Below are 23,953 nucleotides of genomic sequence, written 5' to 3'. Positions count from 1 at the left end.
GAAGGTCGCAGGCTCGGTGTTTATGAGCGACAAGGAGAAGTGGCTGTGACATTTTTGTTTTTAATGTTTTGGGGAGACGTGTATCCCGTGACTTTGAGTGTCATTGAGGAAGGGATTTCTCAAGTGTCAGCAATACCGACACCCAATTTTAAAGCAGTGATAACCTGAGAAGATTATCCATTTATCCATAAAAGAGAAGGCTTAATGGAGGAGAAAATGTTTGGTTTCACACAGCTGGGTTCTTCTGAGTGATTTATGAAGGTAATTCTTTTCATTTTGATTGCATGTTATTTTATTCAGTCAGGTTTTTTGCATGCTGCAGCCGACATCGCCCGGGTGTCTGATGGGATCCTTGAAGTCATGACTGAGGGAAGTCCAAAGAAGCGTAGCAGCAGGGGAATTATTGCTGCATCAGGCAACGTGACAATGACATCGCCACTTACCGATTCCTCCTTTCTGGATCTGTAAGGCCACATTTTGTACTCATTTTATTGTGTAAAGAGTATTATTAAAACAGGAGCGAAAGGATATGCTCATGTCACATCTTTAAAATGCACTCTTTGTGTATTAGTCCTCCTTTTTGGCATTTTGTTAAGAGTGTTGTTCAAAGTCCGACTTTCCAGTCACAACTTTTAACCTCAGACCATCACTACTCAATACACAACTTCATAACCTCAACAGTATTGGCATGTGTTCTTTGTATTTCTGTGCTTTTTTTTTTTTTTTCCTACCTGGTTTTGAGCCAGAGGAGGATCGTGCTTATATGCGAGCCCAGCTTTGATCAGTGCTGTCAGCGCCTCCGCCCCCCACTCCCTCATCCTGGAGTTCGGGTGCTGGCAGACCTGCAGGACACATCGCACATGTACACGAAATGCAGACACACGTGCACACTGACAGAGCAAAGAGGGTTCTCCCTGGACGACGTTTCCCCAGAGGTGGCCGTCGTGCATGCTGCTTGATACGAGCAGGGGAGATGAACTAGAGAGTGTGCAAAAGACAGACTGGGATCCCCTGTGAGAGACTCTGTCGTCATAAATGTATGGATACACATGGAGAGGCCAGGCCGGGCAGAAAAAGCCATTGATATAAACTGTAAACTGGATCCTGCGGCTGTACTGCCTCTGAACCCAGATGATCCATACATATCCGTTAACAGTCGTTTAAAATGATGATACTGATCACAATGCAAATGCTGCAGGTGAAGGCAGTGCCACATTTTCTTGAAACACGAAAGTGCTGATTTTAAACAAGCTCAGAGAGACGTTCAGCAGACGTTAAACACCTGGTGCTTTAGATTCTGCTTCTGTGACAAATCAAGGTTTCGCATTGGGTGAGGGCGCACAGTAACGGGGGATCAAACACTGAAAGCAGAGCAAATGTGCTGCGGACACATTCTGACAGGAAATCCCCTCAACTCCGACATGTTGTCAGACCGAGAGGGAGACGGAACAGATCAGAATACACAGGGATGAGGAAGGAGAGGATGTGAGCTTACCTTCTGCAAAACAAACAGGAAAGCAAAACAGAAGGGGGAGATAAAGAGAATGTGAAGGAAACTTTTAAACTCACACCTTTGAAAATACAAAAAAAAAAAATGAATCTTTCCTGGAAGGATGTGAAGATAAAAATGCAAACAGCTACAAAATATCCTGAACCTGCTGTGGTGCATTCACAGAAACATCTGTTAGGCCTGGAGCAGCTTCTGAATCTGTCCTCTGTCGTCTTGAACATTTGATTCTACCACACCTGATCCGTTTCTGAAACTTCTCTAGTAAAATGAGCTTCTACATACGGCCCATGCAGCGGTGGATCTGATGTTACAGTTTCTGCTGAGAGAACTCAGTATGCACCACTGGTGGAAAATGTTACTTCATAAAAATGTCTTCCTCACTGCACGAGTGCACATTTGCCTAAAGTAGATTTTTTTTTGTTTCTCCTTGTACAGTAGCTGTGTGCTTCAGAGTCTGCTGTGCTGAGCTGGAGGACACAAAATGCAAAACCACCCCTCATTCTCCACGAATTCCTGCACCTGCTTCTGCTTTTTGTGCATGTTTTATGGATTCCATGCTGGTAAATCTAAATTACTCTTATTGAAACACTCGTAGTTTTTGGTTGGCTGATATCGAAAATTAAATAAAACTCACCTCCAGTAAATGGCCAGTGAGGGGTCTCCACAAGATCTCGATACGATCCATGTTGACCAGGCCAGTTTCCAGCAACTTAGCGACCGCAAACAGAGACGGTTCCTGAACAGAGACGAGAACACAAAGACCGGAGATGAGCGACTAAAATATTGCTTCTACATGCAACATCTGAACAGAGTCACACATGAAAAAATGTCTTCATTTATTGAAATGAAGACGTAATTTACCTTGTTGTTTCCATAAGCCATTTCCATCGCCTCCAGTGACAGCGAACAGAGGGCATTGATCAGGTGATGTAAGGAAACGTCGTCCAAGTACCTGAATAACACAAAAACAGAGATGTATGGATTGTAGATCATATGCAGCCTGTGTTGTACTGCAGGTTTAATAATCGGAAATACTCATGATACAAAATGTGCAACTATCTATGGAAATTCCTTTAATTTTTTTTTATTTTTGAAGATCACAAAGAGAGAAGTGATCCTTACTGAGAGCTCTCGAACAGTCTGGACAGGATGTTGGAGATGACGGGAAGGTCTGTCATCACTGCTGTGGTCAGCACCTGTTCAGGTGCAAGAACAGACCAAGCTTCAGAAATACAAAAAAAAGGAGAAAAGGAAAAATAACGAAACAAAACAAAAGCAAACAAACTCTCACCGTGCTGGGTCCCTCCACTGCTCGGCCCGGCTTCAGGGCACCGCCCACACCAGGCTTTAGACCCAGGATCCACACCAGGTGCTGGAAGAGAAGGTGAGAGGAGGACGGAAAGTTAAAACAGGGAAAATCGAACACAGGTGACAACTGCTTAGAATGTATAGTGAGGATTACATTAAATGCATACTTTTGGAAATATATATTTTCAAAATTTTAAAGCAATTTCAAATAATCAGTTCAGTCCAAGTACGTATATATATCAGAAGGTGCAGAGATGAATGGATGCTGCAGGTGCATTGATACTTTCGCTGGGAGTGTGCAGCTTTAAGTGAATGTGTGGTCCGCGGTGGCTGTAGTACCTGGAGTGTAGCCAAGACCAGCTGCCAGGAGGTGCCCAGCACGGCCCCGTGGCAGTGCGCCAGGTTCAACAGGGTGCGCATACACTGGATGTTCTTGGCAGTCAGCTGAAACGGGAAACGCACACTCGTATTACAGTACGTTTGAAGAGCACCGGTCATTTACCTCAACACGTCCTCCAGAGCGAATCAAAATGAGTAAAACAAAAAAGCTCACGCGTCAGATCAGCGTCAACTCTGCTGCTGCAGCGGGGAAAAGAATGACTGCTGTGTAATTATCACGGGTCTGGGTCAAGGTCACTGCTTGTGTGAGTGTTGTGAAAAGCTTTACACCCTCAGAGGAAATTATTCAAAGGCACAATTATGCCCACTGTGCCTTTATTAATAACCATTGTCCTTTCCCTAAATACTGCCCTGAGGGGCAAAGTGCCATGTTGGTGTAAGAGATATTAGTGGTGGTTTTGTGAATAACATTCGAAATAATAAAGACAGTGAAGTCAGAAACTTGCTTTTCAGAAGTTTTATTGATTGAACAGAATAACTACAGCCTAGCTATTTTTGTGAATTTCTGTTGTAGGCAGCAGAAAAACTCTGTAGGTCAATGAAATGCTATTTCCTAGCAGTTTCTTTCTGAATATTTTTAGGAAAGTGGAAAGAAATGAATTTAAAAATACAATTTTACTGTTTTAAAAAGTTTTTAAGTTTTTCATAGTAAAATAGGTACAAAAAAAAGAAGGATTATTTAATAGTTGGGGTTGAATGTAAAGGCGACACGATGCCCTCCTGTGTTTCATGGTTTGTGTCTGAACCAAAGAGAAACAGGTAAATAAACACAAAACAAAATAAAAAACAGCATCATTAAGAGAAACAATCTTTTGGACAATAATCAATTGATGTGATGTTGTAACATGTTAACCTGAACAGCCATGAATGTAACGTTTAGACCAAACCCAAAAGTCTTAAGATCATTCCAGAGTGTATAAAATTACTGGCGAGACATATTTCAAATTAACAGCATTTTAGCATCCCAACATCTGTTCACAAATCCCAGTTTCAATATGACTAAAGCTCTGGGAGGACTTCTCCTCTCACACACACACACACTCTGAAAACCCCCGCTGTGTAACAAACTGAAAACCCTCAACAATGTAATTAGTTTTAATTGAGCACTACCTAAATTATAGTTCCACGTTGAGGTTTTTGCCCTCAATTTGGCTTTTGTAGTTGTGACTCAAGCTCCCTTTTTAGAGAGTGTTTATCTCCAGAAACAGCTTGGCGGCTTTCTTCTCGCTGCTATTGCCTCATATCTGGAGCACTTTTGGTTTCCATCACTTTTCGGCGTCATGAAAATGTTTGTATGACTGTTTTTTTTTATAAAACAGTGATCTATAAATGAAAGTACTAAGTATTAGGTGTAATCGCTGCCTGGTCTTAAGTAGTCGTGTGTGTGTGTGTGTGTGTGTGTGTGTGTGTGTGTGTGTGTGTGTGTGTGTGTGTGTGTGTGTGTGTGTGTGTGTGTGTGTGTGTGTCCTCACCACCACGGTGCCCTGGGGCTGAGCGGTGAGCGGCTGCCCCACGGCGACCACCTGCTGGTGCGATTCGCTGGAGGGGCTGATAATCTGCACACTCTGGCCCTGGATGGAGTACGCTGTGGAGAACACACACACGTGAGCACACACACCCCCGCATTCATTCACATGAAGTTGGAAAGGGGGGGGGGGGGGTCAAGGCTTTCAATGAAAGTCTGTAATAAACGCACGCAGGTTTCTGAACAAGATTACGACATGCAAGAAAAGCTTTCCTAATTAACTCCCCGGCAAAACATCTATCGCGAATCGGGGCTCAATTTGTTGGCTTTATCTCTACAAGCCGATATGCAAATAGTGGAGTGTCTGAGCGTCTGGTTTGAGGCGAGCCGTGTGAATATCTCGAGCTTCCCCCAGACACGTTCTCCTTGGAGTTCCTAATTAGGAGCCACCGTAAAGAGGAGCAGTGCAACAGGGACACTTCGGGAACATCTCGCCGTGTGGGAGATTAGCAGCGCTCATGAATATAACATGAACACACATGACCAGAGGCCATCTTTCAAATCTGCATTATCATCCAGGTATGTTGTTGTGTCTCTGCATGCCAGAGTACATGCTGCCCTCTGATTTTCTGCAGTTCAAGCGCTTGTCTGAACAGTTTCTGTTGCTCCTTCAGAAAGAATTTTGCTTTTGTATGTTGGAAGAAGTGGATGGTTCCAATCAGCACCTGGCTCCACCGTGATTATCTGGTATATTCAAGGTGAGAGAGGGGCTCTACAGTCAAGGGAAAAAACTAGGTTGGAAACCACTGCAATGAAACACTCTGAACTGAACTATGTGGGTTTTTAACTAAAGCCTGCTTGCTTTCTTTTTTCATATCATCTGTTCTATCATCAAACAGTAATAATGAAAATGGAAATACGTACATGATTGATGGGTGGGTGACACTGAATGACAGAGATCGACATGAAGTATGTGTGAATACAACGACATGGAGGAAACGTGAAGTGGATTCTTTCTCTCCTCTCGGCGGCGCGGCCGTACCTTTACTGGAGAGGTTCGCAGCGTTGCTGCTGAGGACTGTGAGGGCGTAGTGCGGCGGCAGAGAGGCCTTGCAGATCGCCGTGATGAAGGCGTCACGCGGCGTCACCAGGCCCAGGCGGCCGCACAGCGAAGCCATGGTCAGCTCAGCTTTCAGGATGTTCTCAGTGGCGGTCTCATCGGTGCTGCGGACACAGGCAGACGCAAAGCATTGTCGACTTATAAGATTACAGGAGGAGGCGATATCTTAACAAAAGACATTGAGACCTCAATAAAACATGTCATCACGTAAAGCGTTTCATCCACACTTGTGGTCCAGGCTAAACAAGCCAACAGTGGAGCTCAAGTCAAAATGTTAATGTTTCCGACGTCCCTGCGCATACTGTACAGGTTTGAGGGCTATTTTTCTGTAGTGTGTAACTTTGCGTGTGTGTAACTTTTTCTCGGTGTAAAGACATTCACCTGGCGTCCAGCAGCAGAGACAGAGCAGCCAGCAGGCCGCACCAGCAGGCGCTCACCATCTCCTCCCAAACCAGGTGGGCTCCTGAGACAAAACTCACTATTACTGGATTTATTCAGGTCAATATTTCAGTTCCATTTGGACAAATATGTCTTTGAAATGAAAAAAAAGAACATGCATCTTTTTTTTTTTTTAACATCTTACCAGCTTGTGGCTTCCACTCCTGGTCAGGGTGAGCCTCCCTGAACTGAGCAGCCGCCTCCTCCTCCGCCGCCAGCTCCCTCTCAATCATGGAGGTGATTCCCCTCACCAGGTCCAGCAGCGCACTGAAGGCCACAGACATGGCGTAGCCCTCTGGGATGGAGGGGGGCTCAACCTTGTCCAGCATCTCTAAACTGGGGAGGAAAAGGACCAGAAGAAATGTGGCTAGATGTACCTGTGTGTTGGGTTTTAAATTTCAAGTTCAAATTCCCTCTTTTCAGACAGAATCTATGTGATGCAGGACTTACTAGGTTGCTTTGGCGCTGCCCTGAACGCTGACAGTCATGAGAGGGATCCAGGTGCCACGATATTCAAATGCAGCCTGTGTGGTCAGGGCGCCGCTGACCCCTCCTGCTCCGGGGCCGCCCTGCGCCGCGCCCTGCGTCCCTGAACCCGAGCCGCCTGGACCAGAACGCAGAGAGGAATCAGGAGACGAGCACATCCATAAAGCTTTCAGCCTTCTGTGAACCCAGCGCTGATGATTCTACGTCATGAACGTGACTCGTCCTGCAGGTGACTCACCAGCAGGTGCGCTGACGGCCGCCGCGTTGCTCGCATTGGGCACAATAAAGAGGGACTGGATGAAGGAGCCCAGGGCATTGACGATGTCTCTGAACACTTTAGTGGAGTGCTGCTTCATGTCGTAGGACTGACAAAACGAGCTGGAAAAGAAAATCAACATTTGACTTCACACGAGAGGCTGCCCGACTGGTTAGCGGGCCAGAGTCTAACTATGAAATATCATTTAATATCCGTTCTCTGTTGAGGTTGACGGAGCTCACCGTAATAAATGAGGCTGCACACACAGCCTGTGGACCGATTCCACTGCCACTGCTCTGAGCCACTGCGGCTTCTCGCCATCCAGAAACTTCACCAGCAACGACAGAAAGATCTCACACTCCGTCACCTGCAAAACAAACAACTGCATATCAAGCTAGGCCAAACAAAGACCCCTGAATCCCCCCACCTTGCTCACTGAATTTGTGCCATTTTCTTGATGGACTCAAGCAATAAAGCAGAATTTTCATCTCAACAACTGATCGAAGTTGACGACATAAAAACCAGCTGCAAAGCTGAACTGCTTGAATGAAGCTGAGCTCATTAAAGCGTCTGGTGCAGAACTAAGACAGAACGCCAGCACCCTAATCCAACCCTAATCACGGCAGATCAATTAAAAGCATCAGCTCTGTGCTGGAGAACGTCCCCTCGGACGTAAATCACCCGCTGGCCAACAGGTATTTGGTCAGTGGACCGTCGGTGCAGATCAGCCCCTCACCAGTAAGCTGTAGAAGTGTTTGATGAGCACTGAGACCACCCGCAGCAGCCTCATGCAGATGGGGAAGTAAGGTTTCTCCACGGGGGCCGGCGAGGCGGCGCTGCTGCTGCCCTGCCGGAACTTGATGTTGGGGGAGAAGAGCTTGATGACGAGGGGACACACTCGTTCTTTGAGGAGGAAGCTGAACTCCTGGTGCTGGGCGGGAAGCAGACGAAACTCGTTTTAGACGAAACGCAGCAACATGAGACTCACTGCAGGTGAAGGATATCCGTTACTGCTGGTCTAGAACGTTAATACAGCGCGTGTACCTGAAGGAAGACACCCGGGAAGTCGTTCAGAACAGACTCCAGCAGCTCCAGGCCAAACGTCCGGGTCATCTCAGTCATCCCCACCAGCCAGTAGGGGGCGTCGGCGTTCACCAGCTGGCACAAGTCCTGCAGAAAGAACAATGAAGAGTTGTGTACGACACACATTACAGCGGCTGAAACAGTCAGTGCACACACTCCGCTCTGCTGGGAGGACACGCGTCATTACAACAAAAGACCAGCCACCACTGGGGAGCTTCTCTGCACATTTACTTTGAAGGCAGAGAAAGTATTTCTTTACTCTTCATTAGTGAGAGTGAGAAAAATAACTTTATTTTTTTTACTCCTTGTGATAACACTGAAACAACAACACTGTCAACAGTGCTTAAAAAATCAATGATCTGATGGTTTTATCTCAGTGAATGGCATTTTGACACAACAGCGTGTGGAAGGTGACTGCCCCCTGGTGGACCTACCTGGAACAGCATGTATGCGTCCTTGGCACTGGGTCTCAGGGTGCTGACAGACCGCCGGTTGGTGTTTCCCTGAACCGGAGGCGGCTGCTCCACTATGCCTTAAAGTTAAATAAACAACACATATTAGGTATTTACACAAGCTGGTGGTAGTTGGATGGCATTCTTCCCCTAATAAATACTTCTAATCAATAAGAATTTGGATGTTTAATTGTTCCGCTTTTGAATTTCTCAGAAATTATCATGTATTCTGCTAAACCTTTCACACTGTGTGGGTTCATATTTGTTGTTAAATTTCACTATTCTCCTTTTACCTTCAAAGCGCTCATCCTCAGCCACCATCCTCTCAAACACCACAGTGACGACCTGCCTGACGGTGGCGGCCGCTGTGTTGTTGGTGATGTTGTCCTTGGTGAAGTGGAGACGGAAACACAAGACAATGGCCTGCAGGAAGATTTGAAAGAAAAAAATTTAATTTTTCATTTTGAAATGTTTTATAATCGATGTGTTTGTGAGGATGCAATGTGAGCTACTTGAATTTCCAAACAGGTTTGACTTCATACACACACTGTGAGGGAAAGGAGGAAATCCGATATATGGACAAACACTTCGTGTGTTATACGAGTGTGTTGACATTTTACCTTCGAAAGAACTTCATCGTGAACGACTGTGTTTGTGGTTAGCAGGACGAGGACCGTCTGTAACAGCTTCAGCTCCTCCAAACCGTTTTCCATCAGCTGCCACAGCATGTTGATGATGTTCCCCGCTGCAGCCTGTCGCACACACAGAAACAAACGTCAGAGTCAAAAGTCAAACTAGAAGTGTTTGGCGCTTAGATCACGTCATAAAATGCTTGGATTTTTTTTTTTTTTTTTTTAAATATCTGAAACGAGGGACTCAAGACCACAATGCTTCACCGTCAACACTGCATGTTACAAAAGACAGTCAAACTCCTAATTAGCATAAACTGCTGGAATAAAGACGGGGATTGATCTTATGAAACGTCGTGCTGATATCTGAGGGCTGTGATCATTTTACACACTGCTCCAGAGGAATGAGTGGATTATCTGTGTGAACTGACGAGTTAACGACTAAAGGCTGCGAGGGATCTGAAAACAGGATGACTCCACCAGAAGGCAGTCAGGTTAAAACCAATGTTACCGATGTTACATTTCCCCCAAACTGCAGTCAGTTGCTTTGTGCAGACATCTGAGAACGCGTATTTTACTTTTAGGTTGTTGTTTTTTTTAAATAATCCCTTCTCCAAACTATGTGAATTGAGGGTGGAGTGATGTTAGATTTAATATATTCACGAATTTCTGGCAAAACACTTCAAGGTTTAACTGAGCCTTTGTTTTTTGTTTTTTTTTTTTAATAACCAGAAACACAGTGTTGAAGCAGAATGATAAAACAATGAATGAGATGCTTAAAAATACATGACGATTAATCAATACATTTGCAAGTCTGGAAACACAAGATATCGACCGGGGAAATGTGTTTTCTCTCTTAGCTTTGACTGATACATCAGTTTTGTTTTGTTTTTATCAGGAATGTGCTATGGCGAAAAAAAAAAAAAAAGTGTGAATAAAAATACATCAGCAGAGGTGAGAACTCAGCCTGAGGTCGGAGCCCTAAACTGTGGACGTGCACAGAAAAAAAGTCTCCAGGGAGCAGCTGGTGGAGGCTGCTCGGAGGTCACAACATTGTAGAGTTCAATAACGCAAAGTCTGGCTGCCAGCTGATGTTGACGCTGACGCTCGGTGACACGACGTGTCCTTTATTCACAACAAACGGCTCTGCACGCATCTCCTCTGAGCCACAGCTATCCAGGACAGACGAGCCACAGGTAAACGCTGAACTTCAAAAATAAATAACACAAATCTTTTTCTTTTTAAAAACTCGCATTTATATTCAATTAAAAATGGCCTTTAGTTAATTTATGTGACACTTTGCCATTTGAGGTTTACGTCAGGATACACTTGATTCTTGAGCGTCACAAATTCACTCATGGAACAACTTGTTTCTTCGTGCGTTTCACTTTGAAGACGCGAAGCGTTTCTGAAGCCTCATCAGTGACAGACAGTCTTTGTTGCCGGGGTGTTTAGCTCCACCTCATGTCTTCGTAGCCTAGACTCCGCGTCTCTTCTGTCCCATTACAGTATTTCCTGTCAAGACTCTTCGGCGGAGTCCTCTCTTTCCCCGAGGAGAGAAAACGACACCACTAGCACCGCTTTCTCTCCACAAGTCACAACATCTGTCATGGTTCCCTGTGGTGGCACCTTCCGAATCACAAAGCAGTTTTGTCTTTGTCTTTTGTGGCTCGCAGCTTTTATGCTGGGTTTTCTGAGATGCAGTGCTGCTTGGAAGAAGAAAGGCACAGTATTCAATGGATTCAAAAATGTGCATGTTTTTTTTTTTTTTTGTTTTTTTTTATCTTTTCACAATTTTGTTACGCTGTGATTTTTATGCTCCAATGTGAATTTATTTTTTCCGCACAGTGCCGAAAAAATAATAGAGTGAATACAAATGTCTGATTTTTCCCACACTATAATGCCAAGTTTAAGTCTCCGTCTATTAAAAAAGACCAAACATCCGATGCCCGGCCATGCTCTATTTTTTAATCAAACACAAATTCACAAAAAAACTATTGAATACTGGGGCACTGTGCTGTGTGTAAAGCCATCCCTAGAGGCTGCGCTGAGTGTGGCACAGCTTCACTGAAAAACAAAAGGGAGCAGAGGCTGGAGCAGCACTGCTTCTCATCTGCCCACAAAATGCCACAACTCAAGAGCCGCTTCTCACAGAAACTGCAGAAAAACCCCACATTTACTGTCTTTGTAGGGACAAATGAGAGATGCTATGTGTGTGGGTGTTTCGAGAAGACCTGTGAGGTGACCCCGGAAAACGGGACGCTGTGAACGCCGTCAGTGAAACGGCACAACGGCGACGGATCTGTGGATCGTACCAGTTCCTTGTTTAATAAGGGATTTCCAGTGAAGCGGCCAAACAGTTAAGTAGTGTTTGCACAAGCCCACAGCTGATGCCAGTGGTGCTGGAGTTTCTTTTTTAAGGCATGACCTTGAAGTCTAAATTAGTATTTTTTGTTCTAGCAAGATATTATTTTGTGAGTTTTCAATTCATACTCAAGACATACACAAGAAATACAAAATGGAAATATTAAAATAAGACGGTTTTGAGTGAACTTTGAGTATTTTCTGTCTATCTTGAGGCCAGCTCACCTTAGCATACAGCTTTTGGAAAGTCACATGTGCACAGTCCCATAACTCTCCAATTAGTAAACATAGCTTTGCTTGGTTATGGATATAAGAAAGGCAACAACATTTAAAACACACGTTGGGCTGAATTCAGCCTTTCCAGCCTTTATTTGTAGTTCCAGTTAAAATGATTCTCTTCGTTCATATTACTGGCCGAACAGCGGTAGGTCTAAGAGCATTCGGTTGGTTTCTGATGAACAACAAGAACAATCAGAAATCAATCGATAGATTAATACATACCAACATGATTTTTCTTTCTTTTTAAGGTAGCTGGAATTCTCTTTTCTCACGCAATATCTGCTCTAATCAGCTGTTTAAACACTGCCGTTACACTGTTCGCCACATTCATCCATTCACCAGCATTGGCCGCCGTGCAAGAACACTTCAACACATCAGAAGAACTGGGAATCGAACATCTGATCGAGGGCTGAAGCACAACCCACTTCTCCACCTAACTCACATTTGGCAAATTATTCAGACAAAGCAGGCAAAATATGACATTCTTCACTCAAAAACTGGGCCAAGACTTATTTTTTTGGGGTGCTGGAACTGATAATCAGCTTATTGATCATCTGTAATAGCCGAGATGTGCTCTGTATGGGCTGGGAGGAGTTAAAGCAGCTCATCTAAAGCACACCAAGCCTTTCATGACACACTTCTTCTCAGAGAGGGTAGCGCTCGCCGCCTCTCCCACCAAAAGCAGCAGCTTTGAAACCTGCTTCAGCCTAATTAAATAAATGCCTGACATCAGAACGTGGCGAGCGCCGCGTTGCTCAATAAGCTTTTAATAACTCGTCTTTTATGGTATATTAACAAGGTGCCGCTCCGCTCCAGGCTACCGACTTGGAAGCAGCTCTCGACTCAGGTCTGACTCCAGCTGGATTATTTAAGAAAAGGTTCGAACCACTTCAGCCTTCACACCAGCTTATATTCAGCTGCAGTTTTATTTAAGAAGGTGTCACAGCCAGAGCAGTTCTCCGCCTTTCTCTCAAATGTGGCCACCGGCAGCAGGAATGTATTTAAATGAGACACTTTGACATTTACAATGCTAAACGAGCGCTGATGAGCTGCATTGATCTGAATAAATCAGATATATTCAGAAGGGTTGATCTAAAGTTGCAGGTGAACTGAATTTTTGCAGATGAAGGAAAACTTTGATTCATTACGTCTGAGCTGATCCAGACAACAATAGAAAGGGATGAAATGGAAAGAAATCATTGACAAAATGTGATTTACAGTCTTAAATGAAACACGAGGCACTTTAATCTATCATAGACTTTAATCCAGAGCTAACCATTCTCCTATAAATGTAAACACATACTGAAATCTTCAGGTGTTTTGTATTTATCATCAATGAACTTGAAAATTCTCAGATTCTATTTTTGGAATAGATGAGCTTATCATCTATCCTGTTTTGTGAGGATGCGTAAAAAAACCTGTATGAGCACTCGAAACGCCAGACGCCGGCCCTCACCTCAGACACCACCTCGTGGGACATGAGCCTCTGGATGGCCGCCAGGCACAGCTGGGTGATCTTCGGCTCTTTGGTGCCGCAGCCCATGAGAAAAGGCTGCACCACCTCAGAGCTGTTCTCCTTCAGCGCTGCAGGGAAAACGACACACAAAACAGGTGAATATCACACATAGACTTATGTACTGCTGCCATTTAGATAGCTCAATGATGACCTAAAACTAATAGGTATCATTTTTTACATTTTTTTTAAACACAGCATGTCATTAATTTTGATGTGAAAATGTGTACAGCAGGGAAACGGCTGTTGAACAAATAGAGATCAAACACCACACAGAGAGCCTCCAAACAATCCGCTCCACGACCCTTAAATCAGGATATAAAAACCTCCATCATTTCATTTCATTTGTAAAATATGCTTGGTAAGGGGGTCAGTCAGATAATTTTAGATTAAAGCATGATCCTGGTGTTGCAGCAGCTTCTAATCAGCATGCAGCCAGTCACTGCTCTGCTCTACCTTTCTCATTTTAACCGAACGCCGGCCCGCCCCTGATTTATGGCCACACAACAGGTCTGACCTCTCAGTCTTTTATTCACACCTCATTAGGCCGTTGCGACAGGCAGCAAATCCAGTGCAGAAACAAAGATTAATGAACTCGTCAGCGATCAGTCGCTGTACTGGTTTACAGGTTCGGGCGGCTGGTCTGATGCAGACAGTCGTCGGTGGAACTCAGAAAATGTAAAATATGTGTCAACTCTGCAAAACCCGCGCTTGTTTATCGGGAGAATGAAGCGATTGGTATTAAAGCAACTGAGGGTTGAAACGGGGGCAGAAGCAACCGCGGCTGAGTGGATCGGCGTCAGCATGAAGGCCTCATTTATCTTATGACCAAAATGATGTGATAAACTGCTCGGCGCCGCCCGATGCTATCTGCACGTGCCTTCACAGAGCCCGGCCACATACGTAAAGGCACGACAATACAGCGATAATGTCATGTAATATACTGTTAGTGTTCGGGAAAATAGTGTTCCGTGAATATAAATCCATGATTACTGCCGTTTGCTTATGCATTGATGTGCTTCAGAGGACAGCGCATATTTCAACTCTTGCCTTGTGAAAACATCAGTCAACACAGCGGCAACCGGAGATCGCATTAAAGAACATTCTCCATCACTGATGATTGATCAATGGCAGAAAGAAGGTTTTTCATTATTTTCACTGATTAAGCTCAGTGGGGTGGGGGGGTTAATAATCACTTCTATTGGGTAACTAAATCTATCATTGAAATGCATTGTTGCATATTTTTAACATTTTTACTTTATACTTTTACTCCAGATGTTCAGAATTTTAGGCTCATGATGACTTTTTGTGACACGAGGCGAATATTAGTGCTCTAGAAGTCCGTAGTCATGTTAATAATGACTACTTATTGTTTTAAATCATCTTGTATGTTGTCACATACTTTGTTCTTCAGAGTCTGAAATATAAAGCTTTGAAAGCATTACGGTCACATGATTACAGACCTGTTTCTGCCTTTATGCAGTGTTGTTTTAAGTGATTTAAGCCATTCTTCGGGAGGCATTTACTGAACACGGATGTTGTGAAAGGACCATTATTGAACGCTCCCATTCCATGGCGTGTTTACTTTTTAGACGTCGTATCAAACTGGTTGTACTGAAGGACGCTCTGATCGTTTTACATCCTTGAGGTGGACGTACAGACGTTGAAGTGGTTTTAATGGACTGTTTTCACTTTCAACTTTTAGCCACTGAATTACTGATGCTGCTTCTCAATAACTACAACTACCAGATCACTAAAATCTGAGGATTCAAAATCCACCAGGAAGCAGAGAAACAAACATTTAATCCTGTATGCTAGTCATTACATTCACTCCAACGTTTCAGCAGTACAACCCTCCAATCACAGACAACATTCTTCAGCAAATTAATTTTGTGAATTATCTTCTGAGTGCCACTAAAACAGTACCATTAAAGAACTCCCAGAAAGTTTAAACTATCTTAGAAAATGGAACACGTTTGATGCCACCACAGGTTAAACCCACAGAGAAAAAGAGGTCAAAAGAGTGTGGAAGTGACAAGACGGTGCACGCGAGTCGTGCTTCAACAAAACTTTTTCCACTCACCTGCCAGTATATCTGTATTCCTGGCTGCAATGGTCTTAATCTTCACAATGCCAGACTCTGCCGCCTGGAGGGAAAGGAGAGAAAGAGGAGACATTGGGGTTACCATCCGAGGTGACATGTGTCAAGAGATGCTGATGGTGCAGCATCACTCCACTGCTGGCGCTAGACACAACTCCGTGTAATGATGGCCACAGGGGAGGAACAGGGAGGCCCGGCTGCACAGAAACTGAAGCGGTGCCGGTAAATGTGCTCGCGACGGGCTTCAGCGCGAGAAGGATGTGCGAGAAGAAAGAGATTTCCCCTGCGAGGCGTCTGGCAGCACCGAGACGCTAAGAAATGGAAAAGGGAGGGGAGGTGTCAGCGGAGAGGGAGGGCAGGAGGTGCTGGCGCACAAAACTTCTTATCTTTCCACAACCTCGTGTCCTGACAAGTCTGTCAAGATGTTCTCCGAGTCTCCCCTACCTCGGCTCCACCTGTTCTCACCACTTATTTCTCCCTCAATAAGTCATCCCCATTTGTAGAAACACATGAAAACACCACCCTGCACTGTAAATAACCAGTCTGCAAAATGAAACAATAACCTGAGGAACACACTGATGTCGAGCCTATCAACAATAACGCATTAAGCTATAAACATCCTCAACTGAGCACAGACAGACATTACACAGATGCATTTTTAATAAAATGACTCCAGTCTGGATACATCCAGAGCATGCAAGTGTTACAAATGACGGGATTCCCAACACGTCTCTCAACATCATTATTATTGTAATACCTGCAGTCACAGACACGCGGCGGGAGTCCTAATTCAGAAAATAGGACTTTACATCAGACTGATGTTTGGTAATTCCTCATCCTATAAATGCTACTAGAATATAAAATACCAGATAATGCTGCAACTGCCTTTTTTTTTCTTTTTTTATCCATGTAGCTGTGAAATTTACCCAACAACATGATTACCTTGTGTGTCGTTTAAACAGCAACAAGGTCGACAAATGGAGGCGCTGCCAAACTTTCAGTTACCAGGCAACCGCAGGTTAGTGGGCCAGACTTTTCAGGCAAACTGTGATCAGCTTGTTATCGTTCAGCTTGTTAAAAAGTTAATCTCTGGAAAAAAAGAATGAAATGCCAGTTCTCCTTTATTCCTCATATAGAGCCACGGGTCTTTACAGGGCACCGAGAGGAACACAGAGAAGCTTTTTTTAGTCGGAGAATAACTACACCACCCCCCTGCTGTGAGTTTTCCAGCTGCAGACTGAATAATATGCCGAAGCGATGCGCTAAAATTGAGGAGGCAAGCATCCAAACTGCAACGTCTGAGGCAGTGGAGAAGGATTTTAAACCACTGAAAAGCCTGGGCGATGTTTTCTCCGGCTCGGTCATTTACATTTATATTGATGCTGCAACGCCGTGGGTTTTGAACTGGATTAATTAGGCAAAAGGTAATGAGTGAACTCAATTAATACCAAAATAATCAATTATTTACAATCAATAAAGAACATTGCGACAGCTTAGCTGTTGCTTTGAAGTGGTTTTCTTTTTTTTGTACTTTTTCTGTGAGAATGTCCACTGTTATCCTACAACCTGTCACATCTGCCGTCATCTGAAATCAAAGCCTGAGACGATCTGCATCCCCGGCAACAGCATGTTTTCTCAAGTCGCATCCAAGATGCTTTGGGACAGTTTTGACTGAAATCTTGTACGCCCTACAACAGAAATCACATTTATAGGAGGACTGTTGGTGAATGGTAACAGTGCTGTTTGTGATCCAATACAATGAACTCCTCTGTAATCCAGTCAGTCGGGTAATTATAAAAGAAACATAGCTGATTAAAAACCTGAATAATTTCTGATGTCTGCGTAACTCTGTTTCTGCTGTGGAATCTGAACCAGTAAACCCATTAATGTCTAATTAGAAATACTTTTCACCCCACAGCAGAACCTCGTCCTGCATCATCCAATCCGCACAGAGAACCCTTCAAGATGTGAAAATCCGTAATTATGTAGGAAATTGCAGAAAAACGATTATTAAAATCTTTTTAAACTGGGTGACCTGATATTGGAGTGCATGCTTGAAACTCAGTTTACTGCATGGAAACATTTTTCCCCACCAATTTTCTCATAGAAAATGCTTTTCAGCTTCCTGGTTTAAAGTTTAGCTCGAACTTAAACATTATGAAGTCAAGTTTAGATCCTTTTTTTTCCCCCCCACTTAGACCCAGACAGACTTGGGGCTCAGTGGGGTCACACCATCACTTCCAGGCCTGCTTGAGCAGCTCTGAATGAATAATTGCAGTGTCACGGCACTTTACAGCATCACACACACACATACACACGATCAACCATGCGATGCTGACTGGAAGAAACTTGGAGTTTATTCTTTTTTCAAAGGACACACTGGCACGAGAACAAATGATTTAGCAGTCAACCTGCTCTACAACATGAGCCACAACCATCTCATACACAAGACAGCTGACGTCTGATGGAGGGTGAGAGTAAACACCGAGCTCTGAGGTATGAACAGCATCAGGGCCAAAGAGGGGAAATCAGGAAGACTCATACTTTCTTTTCCTCAAAGCAGAACCGACCATGTCTGCACAAATGCTTATGTGTCAGAAAAGCACAGTCTCTAAACTCAGCAGTATTTTTTTTTTTTGTGTGTGTGTTTGGGGAACTGACGTAACTTCTTGTGCAAAAGGCCACAGTATGACAGCTTTTCAATGGAATAGTGCAAATTTACCAAATCCAATCGCTATGGCATTTCATCTCTATGCAAATAACATGAACCTTCCTGTCACGGGCAACTGTCCTCATAATGAGCGCCACAATGTTTTGGTTCTGTTAGCCCTCTTAGGTTACATTTTGATGGAGCAATTCTACCATTGGTATATAAGGGACTTCTAATCATGAAATGATTGAATACAACTCAATATATTTCTGTAAATCAACTAATTTATGTTTGCAGCATGATGCATTTCTGAAAATGCATTTGAGAATACTTTATTTACAGAGTAACAGAGGTTGCCTTCTTCAGTGGCTGTGGCAATAATTCAGCAGGCTTTCCCTACCAGTCAGATCAAACTGTGAGCTACAAGCAACAAACCAGCACCTGAATCATCTGCAGAGATGCTCGGTGCTCCATTCTTTTTTTTTTTCCTTAAAAAAAAGGCAAAAGAGAAGCCTTGATATCTTCAATGGTTCCTGTTACTCAGTGAAGAGGTGTTCTGTGATGCTATGATACAAAAAAAAAATCAATGAGGCTCCTCTTGGCCCCTCTTAACCAAGAGAAAAAAAATTGGCTCTGGTGCAATGTCACTGTGGGAGATGGATTGTGAGAATGAGGGCGGAAACAGAATGAAGATTTGCTGGAGAAACAGGCCAGGCTCTTTATCGCCTGTAGAAAAAGACCAAGTAAAGAGGCACTGCCGTTGTATTTGGTCGGAATAATGTTGTTAGCAAGACTAACTGTGAGCAATTTACTTACATGAACTTAAATATTATAAATTAAGACTAAAACACACATTTCAAACATTGAAGTCACATAAAAATGAAAATGCATAAACCATATAAACAATTTCTATTTAAAGAGTTACCCAAGATGCTTGTTTGCAGTATAATAACATCTAGGATAGGAAAACTGTTACTGGTTCAACTGGGAAAGCATGTTCTGGTCACAACATCATCGATCAGGATCCCTGACTCAGGTTAGGGAGACATCAAACAGAGGCTCTGTCTGCTGCTGCGATTCCTGAGGGAAAGACAGCGATCAACACGAGGAATCCTTCGTGATGATCAGTCAATATTTGGAGCAGATGCTTCCTCCAGCCTTGAGGCTGTGGGCTTTTTTTATGGTTCTGTGTGACTGCCACCCCAATCAGTTTCAAACAACTGGAAGCAAGTGTTGAGTTATTTGTCGAATTAATCTTGACGCTGCCTTGAGCCAAGGTGAACCAATGACATGCTCACCTTATATCCTGCATCCATGAATATATGTAAAGTCACAACAGCCAGGAAGGCAGAATACTGTACAATATTTCATCTAATGGCCTGTGTCACTACTGGTATATATTCAAGCAAACAGCAAGGGAGACGTATGTGGGAATTAAAGGGATTTCAGGCTTTCTCAGGCGATGTCAGCAGAATTAAACAAACACTGGAGAGACCGTAAGCTGGATAAAGAAGATGGATGGATCTTCTCTATTTGCAAGTCAGAAGTGTGAAATAATAAAAGAGTATCTATACTGTAGCAGGGCTGGAAAATGCAAATGCTTCTAAATAAAATCCTTTCCAGATGTAAGTGGTTCCAGGCAGCTCACAAAAGGGCTCACTGTGTCACCAGCAAGGTGGAGTCATGCAAGCTAGTGACTACCTCCCTACTGTGAATAAGACACACACACACACACACAGTGTATAAACCATGATGTTGAGCCTCCTTGTACTATTCTACTCTCAGACCGAGTCATGAAGTCAGACTCTCTCAGCCAGCAGGCACCAACAGTGCAGCAAGTCATCCAGACGAATAAAAACAAAAACACTTGTATGAAATCACTCTTGGCCGTTTTTCAATAACGAGAAGCTTGTATTTGGAAACCAAGTTGCAACCTCTAACACCCAACAGAGCCTTTGAAATGACATACTTCAGAAATAGAATATATAGTCAATTAAATTAGAGGCTTGAAGAGCTCATCAACATATAATACATAAAAAAAAAATCCAAGCTATTCTTGCCATGTTCTCCACACACGTGGAGAGAAAATCTGAGGACACCAGCATGTAGGCACCAGATCAGACAGTGTAAAGCCTATAACTATTATATCAACAGCCGATTCACCCAGGAAGCAGATATTACATGGAGGAAAACCATTCATTTCAAATGAGGCATCAAGCTTGCCTTACTGGTTGAATTGGAAAATAAATGTTTGTGTATTTCTTGTAGAACAGGCACTACAATCTAGTGAGACTAAATGTCCTGGGGAATACTTTGACAGCTGCTGCAATCTTCAACTGGATTGCAGCTCAGCATACTAGTGCTTTAAAAATAATCTGTCCAGTGTGTTTTAAAGGGGATGTGAAACTATTTGAAGCCTTTGCTGTTTTATATTTAGTAGTAGTAGTTGTTGTTTATTTGGCCACACAAACAAACTCAAGATGTACAAAATGATGTCAATAATACATAATCATTATCTTCATCATCATCAGTATCATCCTCATTATCATAATTTTAATTTAAAGTTTGTGACCAAAAGGGTTTCGGCTGAAGATAAACTAATTTTATTATTTCACCAAATGATTCAGGTAAATCAAAATTAAAGTACTGTATTTTATGATGTCGTGTTTATTTAAATCTTTAACACTTATATGCTTTAAACTTTGTTTATATTTTGCAGTCAATAAATAAAGTCATCGAATTTTAACCCTCATGGAGACAAAAGTCAAAATATGACATAAGCCTATTAAAGAAATGTAAGTTTCTTGACTTACACATTTATTGTGAAGCTAAGACAAGTTTTAATTGGACTGGACTGTACGAAGACAAGTCAGCGTCCACATCAGATAACCGAGGCCCAGCGGACGAGCTCAGACAGACGAGTGAACAGAACCTGCTGCAGAAGCAGCGTTAAATGACATCCAGGCACGGCTGAACGCCGAGGTGGCGGCTCGGTGGAGCTAGCTAGCCGGCTAACCTCTTTGACTGGGGGGAATTTCTTCTTGCACTCCATGGAGAGAGATCGCAGGTCCGTCTGCATGTTCTCCAGCAGTTTCTTCACCGCCTCGGGGCTGCTGGTCGACATCTTCGACGGGGTGTTCGACGGGAAAATCTCAGGAAACTTTGAACTTTTAAGGATTGCGGGAGCGCCGTCGCCCCCCACCCATCCAACACCACCACCACCGCGGGGATGTAATCCGTCGCTCCTCTATTCGCCTTCCCTGGAAAGGAAAATAAAAACGCCGCGGTCCATTGACACGGGTTCCCCGGTCTCGAGCGCCGAGCGGTGCCTGCGCGCAGGACAGCAGCGGCGACACCGCTTCACAGCCCGTCGACGGCGGCTCCGCGCAGAGGCATCGTTACCCCGACTCTGTGCTTCCTGACGCCGCTGGCTGCTCGTGGATATCCGCTAAATTGAGCAGTCTGCCATCAGCGGCCGTGTCAGCTCCACTTTCCTTCCCACAATGCTTCGGTGGACAGTGACACGTCACTCGGACTTCCGTAAACAGTGGCGGCTTCAGAGGAGTGGCTGCAGCGCCCCCTGCTGGAGGAGACCGGCTCTGACTGAGCCACACCGAGCCCGACACGCCTGAAGGACTCCACATCCCAAAAAAACTATGAACTAGTTCAGATCCGAGCGGCTCTGACTGTCACTGGAGTGCCCTCCAGCCATTACTTCACCCCAGCGCTTCAGCAGCTCCGCGTGACTTCATAAATGACACGATTCTGTTTCTGAGTTCTAAAGTTACCCAGAACCCCTTCCTCCCCCACACCTTCACATTTTCCTGCCATGTCTTGTGAGCTGGAGCCTCCAGCCGCCTTTGAAACCAAGTGACTCAATTTAACTCCATTTATTCAAAGTGGTTTATTCTGTCTGATCATCACATCAAATTTTCATTCTTTTAAATTTAAATTCTACTTCTATTTTATCTTCGTGAATTTCATTAAGTGTATTCTTCATCTTTTTTCTTGACTGCTTGTTGCAAAATGTAATTGGAAGATAGAGATCCACGTATGAGAAGTAGATTGATTATTTAGCATCAATGTTGTTTGTGAGACTGAAAAAAATGTGAATGTGAAGACACTGTTTCCAGAATCACCCATTTTTCGATGCTGAATAAAAAGGTTGACTGCACTGTGGTGCTGATCATCTTGATTCACACAAAGTATATATGTTAATTTGTCTTTTTGACTTGGTGTGTATAGAAACAATTTTTGCATTCCAGATTGAACTTGTGAGATGTGGCTGCTATGTTACATAATGAGTTTTACCAGCCAACTCCTCTCAGATTCTCCGACTGATTAAAGATCTGAATCTCTGTGTATCTGTCATAAAGTAGAATGTTATATGGTTTTAGCATAGAATGTTGTTCCTGCTCCACTGTCTAGAGTCTTATTTCTGCATTTGTTTGTGGGTTATGTCAAATAACAACGATTCAAAATGTGCTCTTTCTAGATAGTGAAAATGGATGAAAGGACACATTCATGGACACTCATGGTAAGCTAATTTTTTTATTTCTATATCATTTAATTTTCTACATTTTCTGTTTAATTTGCTTATTTCTATTATTAGGCAGCAAGTTGTAGTGTTTAGTGCTCATGTAGCAAGAAGATAATTGATTCAAACACTAGCTTGGCCTTTCTGCGTGGCATTTGCATGTTCTCCCTGTGCGTCCAGGCGTTTCAAAAACATGAACGTGTTTGGTCTGCATGTGACTGCGCTTGTCTGTGATGAACTGATGACATGTCCAGGATATCAAACTCAGGTTAGTTCAGGGGCACAGACAGTCTAATTTGGTATCAGATCACTTTCCCATCCTCTCCTGCATGTTAAGGTTTTTCTATTGATCACTGCAGCCTTATTGATGAATGATCATTTGGACACTATTCCCTCTGAAACATGTGTTTCCTAGCAAACAAATGAACAACAGTCACTGAAAAACAGCTTGCAATAACTTGACTTTGTTACACTTTATGGGGTGTGGGCCAGAACAAACCCTCTCGGTGGCACGCTCCGGCCCGCAGCCTTCATGTTTGATACCCTCAGTCTATGTCAGCCATTCATTCAGATTGTTTATACAGTCTAAGGTGAAATATATTCAACCACTTGAAAGAAACAATAAAGAATATTTCAAAAATGAGACAACTGGACAATCACCGATACATTAAAGTCTCCCATGTATTTGTTTTTTTGCCAAGGTCGATGAAAATTGATCTACTGATGATAATCATGGAGTACACAGTGCAGTAACATGGCAATGTTTGATCTTTTCTAAGTACATGAAAAACATATGTTGCATTTTATTATGTTGTGTGTATTTTGCCTCTTTAATTATATTTAAATACACTGAACTTTTAAATAAATGTCTATTATAAACATTGTTTACATGAAGGTCATATGAGAGCAACTCAGCATCACATAAGAGTATAGATGTTTTTATGAGAACAGAGAGCAATTTAGTAAACATCACTTGAGGATTTAATAATATATGTCTGGCATAGTATACACATTTTAATAAAAGTGTATATTTCAAGTGAAGGCTTTTTCTCATCTAATGAAATGTTTTAGTACATAAAGTTATACATTTAAAAGTGTTTTCCTACTAATCAATGAAAATGCGATCATTCCAACAAGACAAGGAAACTCAAAAAGTGATATAATTCCAGATATTTGGAACGAAACCCTTCAGCCATCCTCACCATTTCTCCTTTAGGCACTTCCTTCACATTATAATTTCTTTAACAGTGCATTACACATAAAATATAAACAACTAAATTAAATCCAAGGAGCAGTGTAAAAAAAACAGCAACCCCAAAACAAAACATGTACAAATATCGCACAAGTCCGTCAGAAAATCTTA

The 23,953-nt window shown here is 43.1% G+C and overlaps 1 protein-coding gene across 7 annotated transcripts in view; it reads right to left on the bottom strand.

The window, feature by feature from the left end:
* The window catches only part of mon2 (MON2 homolog, regulator of endosome-to-Golgi trafficking), a 31,881-nt gene extending 10,309 nt beyond the window's left edge, over positions 1–21,572 (bottom strand). For 2 of the 7 annotated variants that reach the window (XM_030095294.1, XM_030095296.1), the window contains exons 1-23: positions 21,070–21,572; positions 15,386–15,449; positions 13,246–13,373; positions 9,138–9,269; positions 8,811–8,940; positions 8,500–8,597; positions 8,027–8,152; positions 7,719–7,913; positions 7,225–7,349; positions 6,965–7,104; positions 6,691–6,844; positions 6,386–6,576; positions 6,184–6,265; positions 5,725–5,906; positions 5,607–5,627; positions 4,690–4,802; positions 3,158–3,262; positions 2,802–2,882; positions 2,633–2,706; positions 2,372–2,462; positions 2,145–2,246; positions 1,496–1,498; positions 732–842 (exon numbers count right to left, since the gene is read on the bottom strand). In XM_030095294.1, coding sequence (XP_029951154.1) covers positions 732–842; positions 1,496–1,498; positions 2,145–2,246; positions 2,372–2,462; positions 2,633–2,706; positions 2,802–2,882; positions 3,158–3,262; positions 4,690–4,802; positions 5,607–5,627; positions 5,725–5,906; positions 6,184–6,265; positions 6,386–6,576; positions 6,691–6,844; positions 6,965–7,104; positions 7,225–7,349; positions 7,719–7,913; positions 8,027–8,152; positions 8,500–8,597; positions 8,811–8,940; positions 9,138–9,269; positions 13,246–13,373; positions 15,386–15,449; positions 21,070–21,177 — 2,556 coding nt within the window. In that variant the 5' untranslated portion in view covers positions 21,178–21,572. The remainder of the gene's footprint in view (positions 1–731; positions 843–1,495; positions 1,499–2,144; positions 2,247–2,371; positions 2,463–2,632; positions 2,707–2,801; positions 2,883–3,157; positions 3,263–4,689; positions 4,803–5,606; positions 5,628–5,724; positions 5,907–6,183; positions 6,266–6,385; positions 6,577–6,690; positions 6,845–6,964; positions 7,105–7,224; positions 7,350–7,718; positions 7,914–8,026; positions 8,153–8,499; positions 8,598–8,810; positions 8,941–9,137; positions 9,270–13,245; positions 13,374–15,385; positions 15,450–21,069) is intronic. The other 5 variants (XM_030095295.1, XM_030095298.1, XM_030095299.1 and 2 more) reach the window with 3 other exon arrangements.
* Positions 21,573–23,953: the final 2,381 nt, after the last annotated feature.

Source organism: Salarias fasciatus, chromosome 7 (assembly GCF_902148845.1).
Source record: "Salarias fasciatus chromosome 7, fSalaFa1.1, whole genome shotgun sequence".
In the NCBI taxonomy this organism is placed as follows: Eukaryota; Metazoa; Chordata; class Actinopteri; order Blenniiformes; family Blenniidae; genus Salarias; species Salarias fasciatus.
Note: the sequence above shows the minus strand (reverse complement) of the source record. Positions and strands in the feature narration are given on the sequence as shown.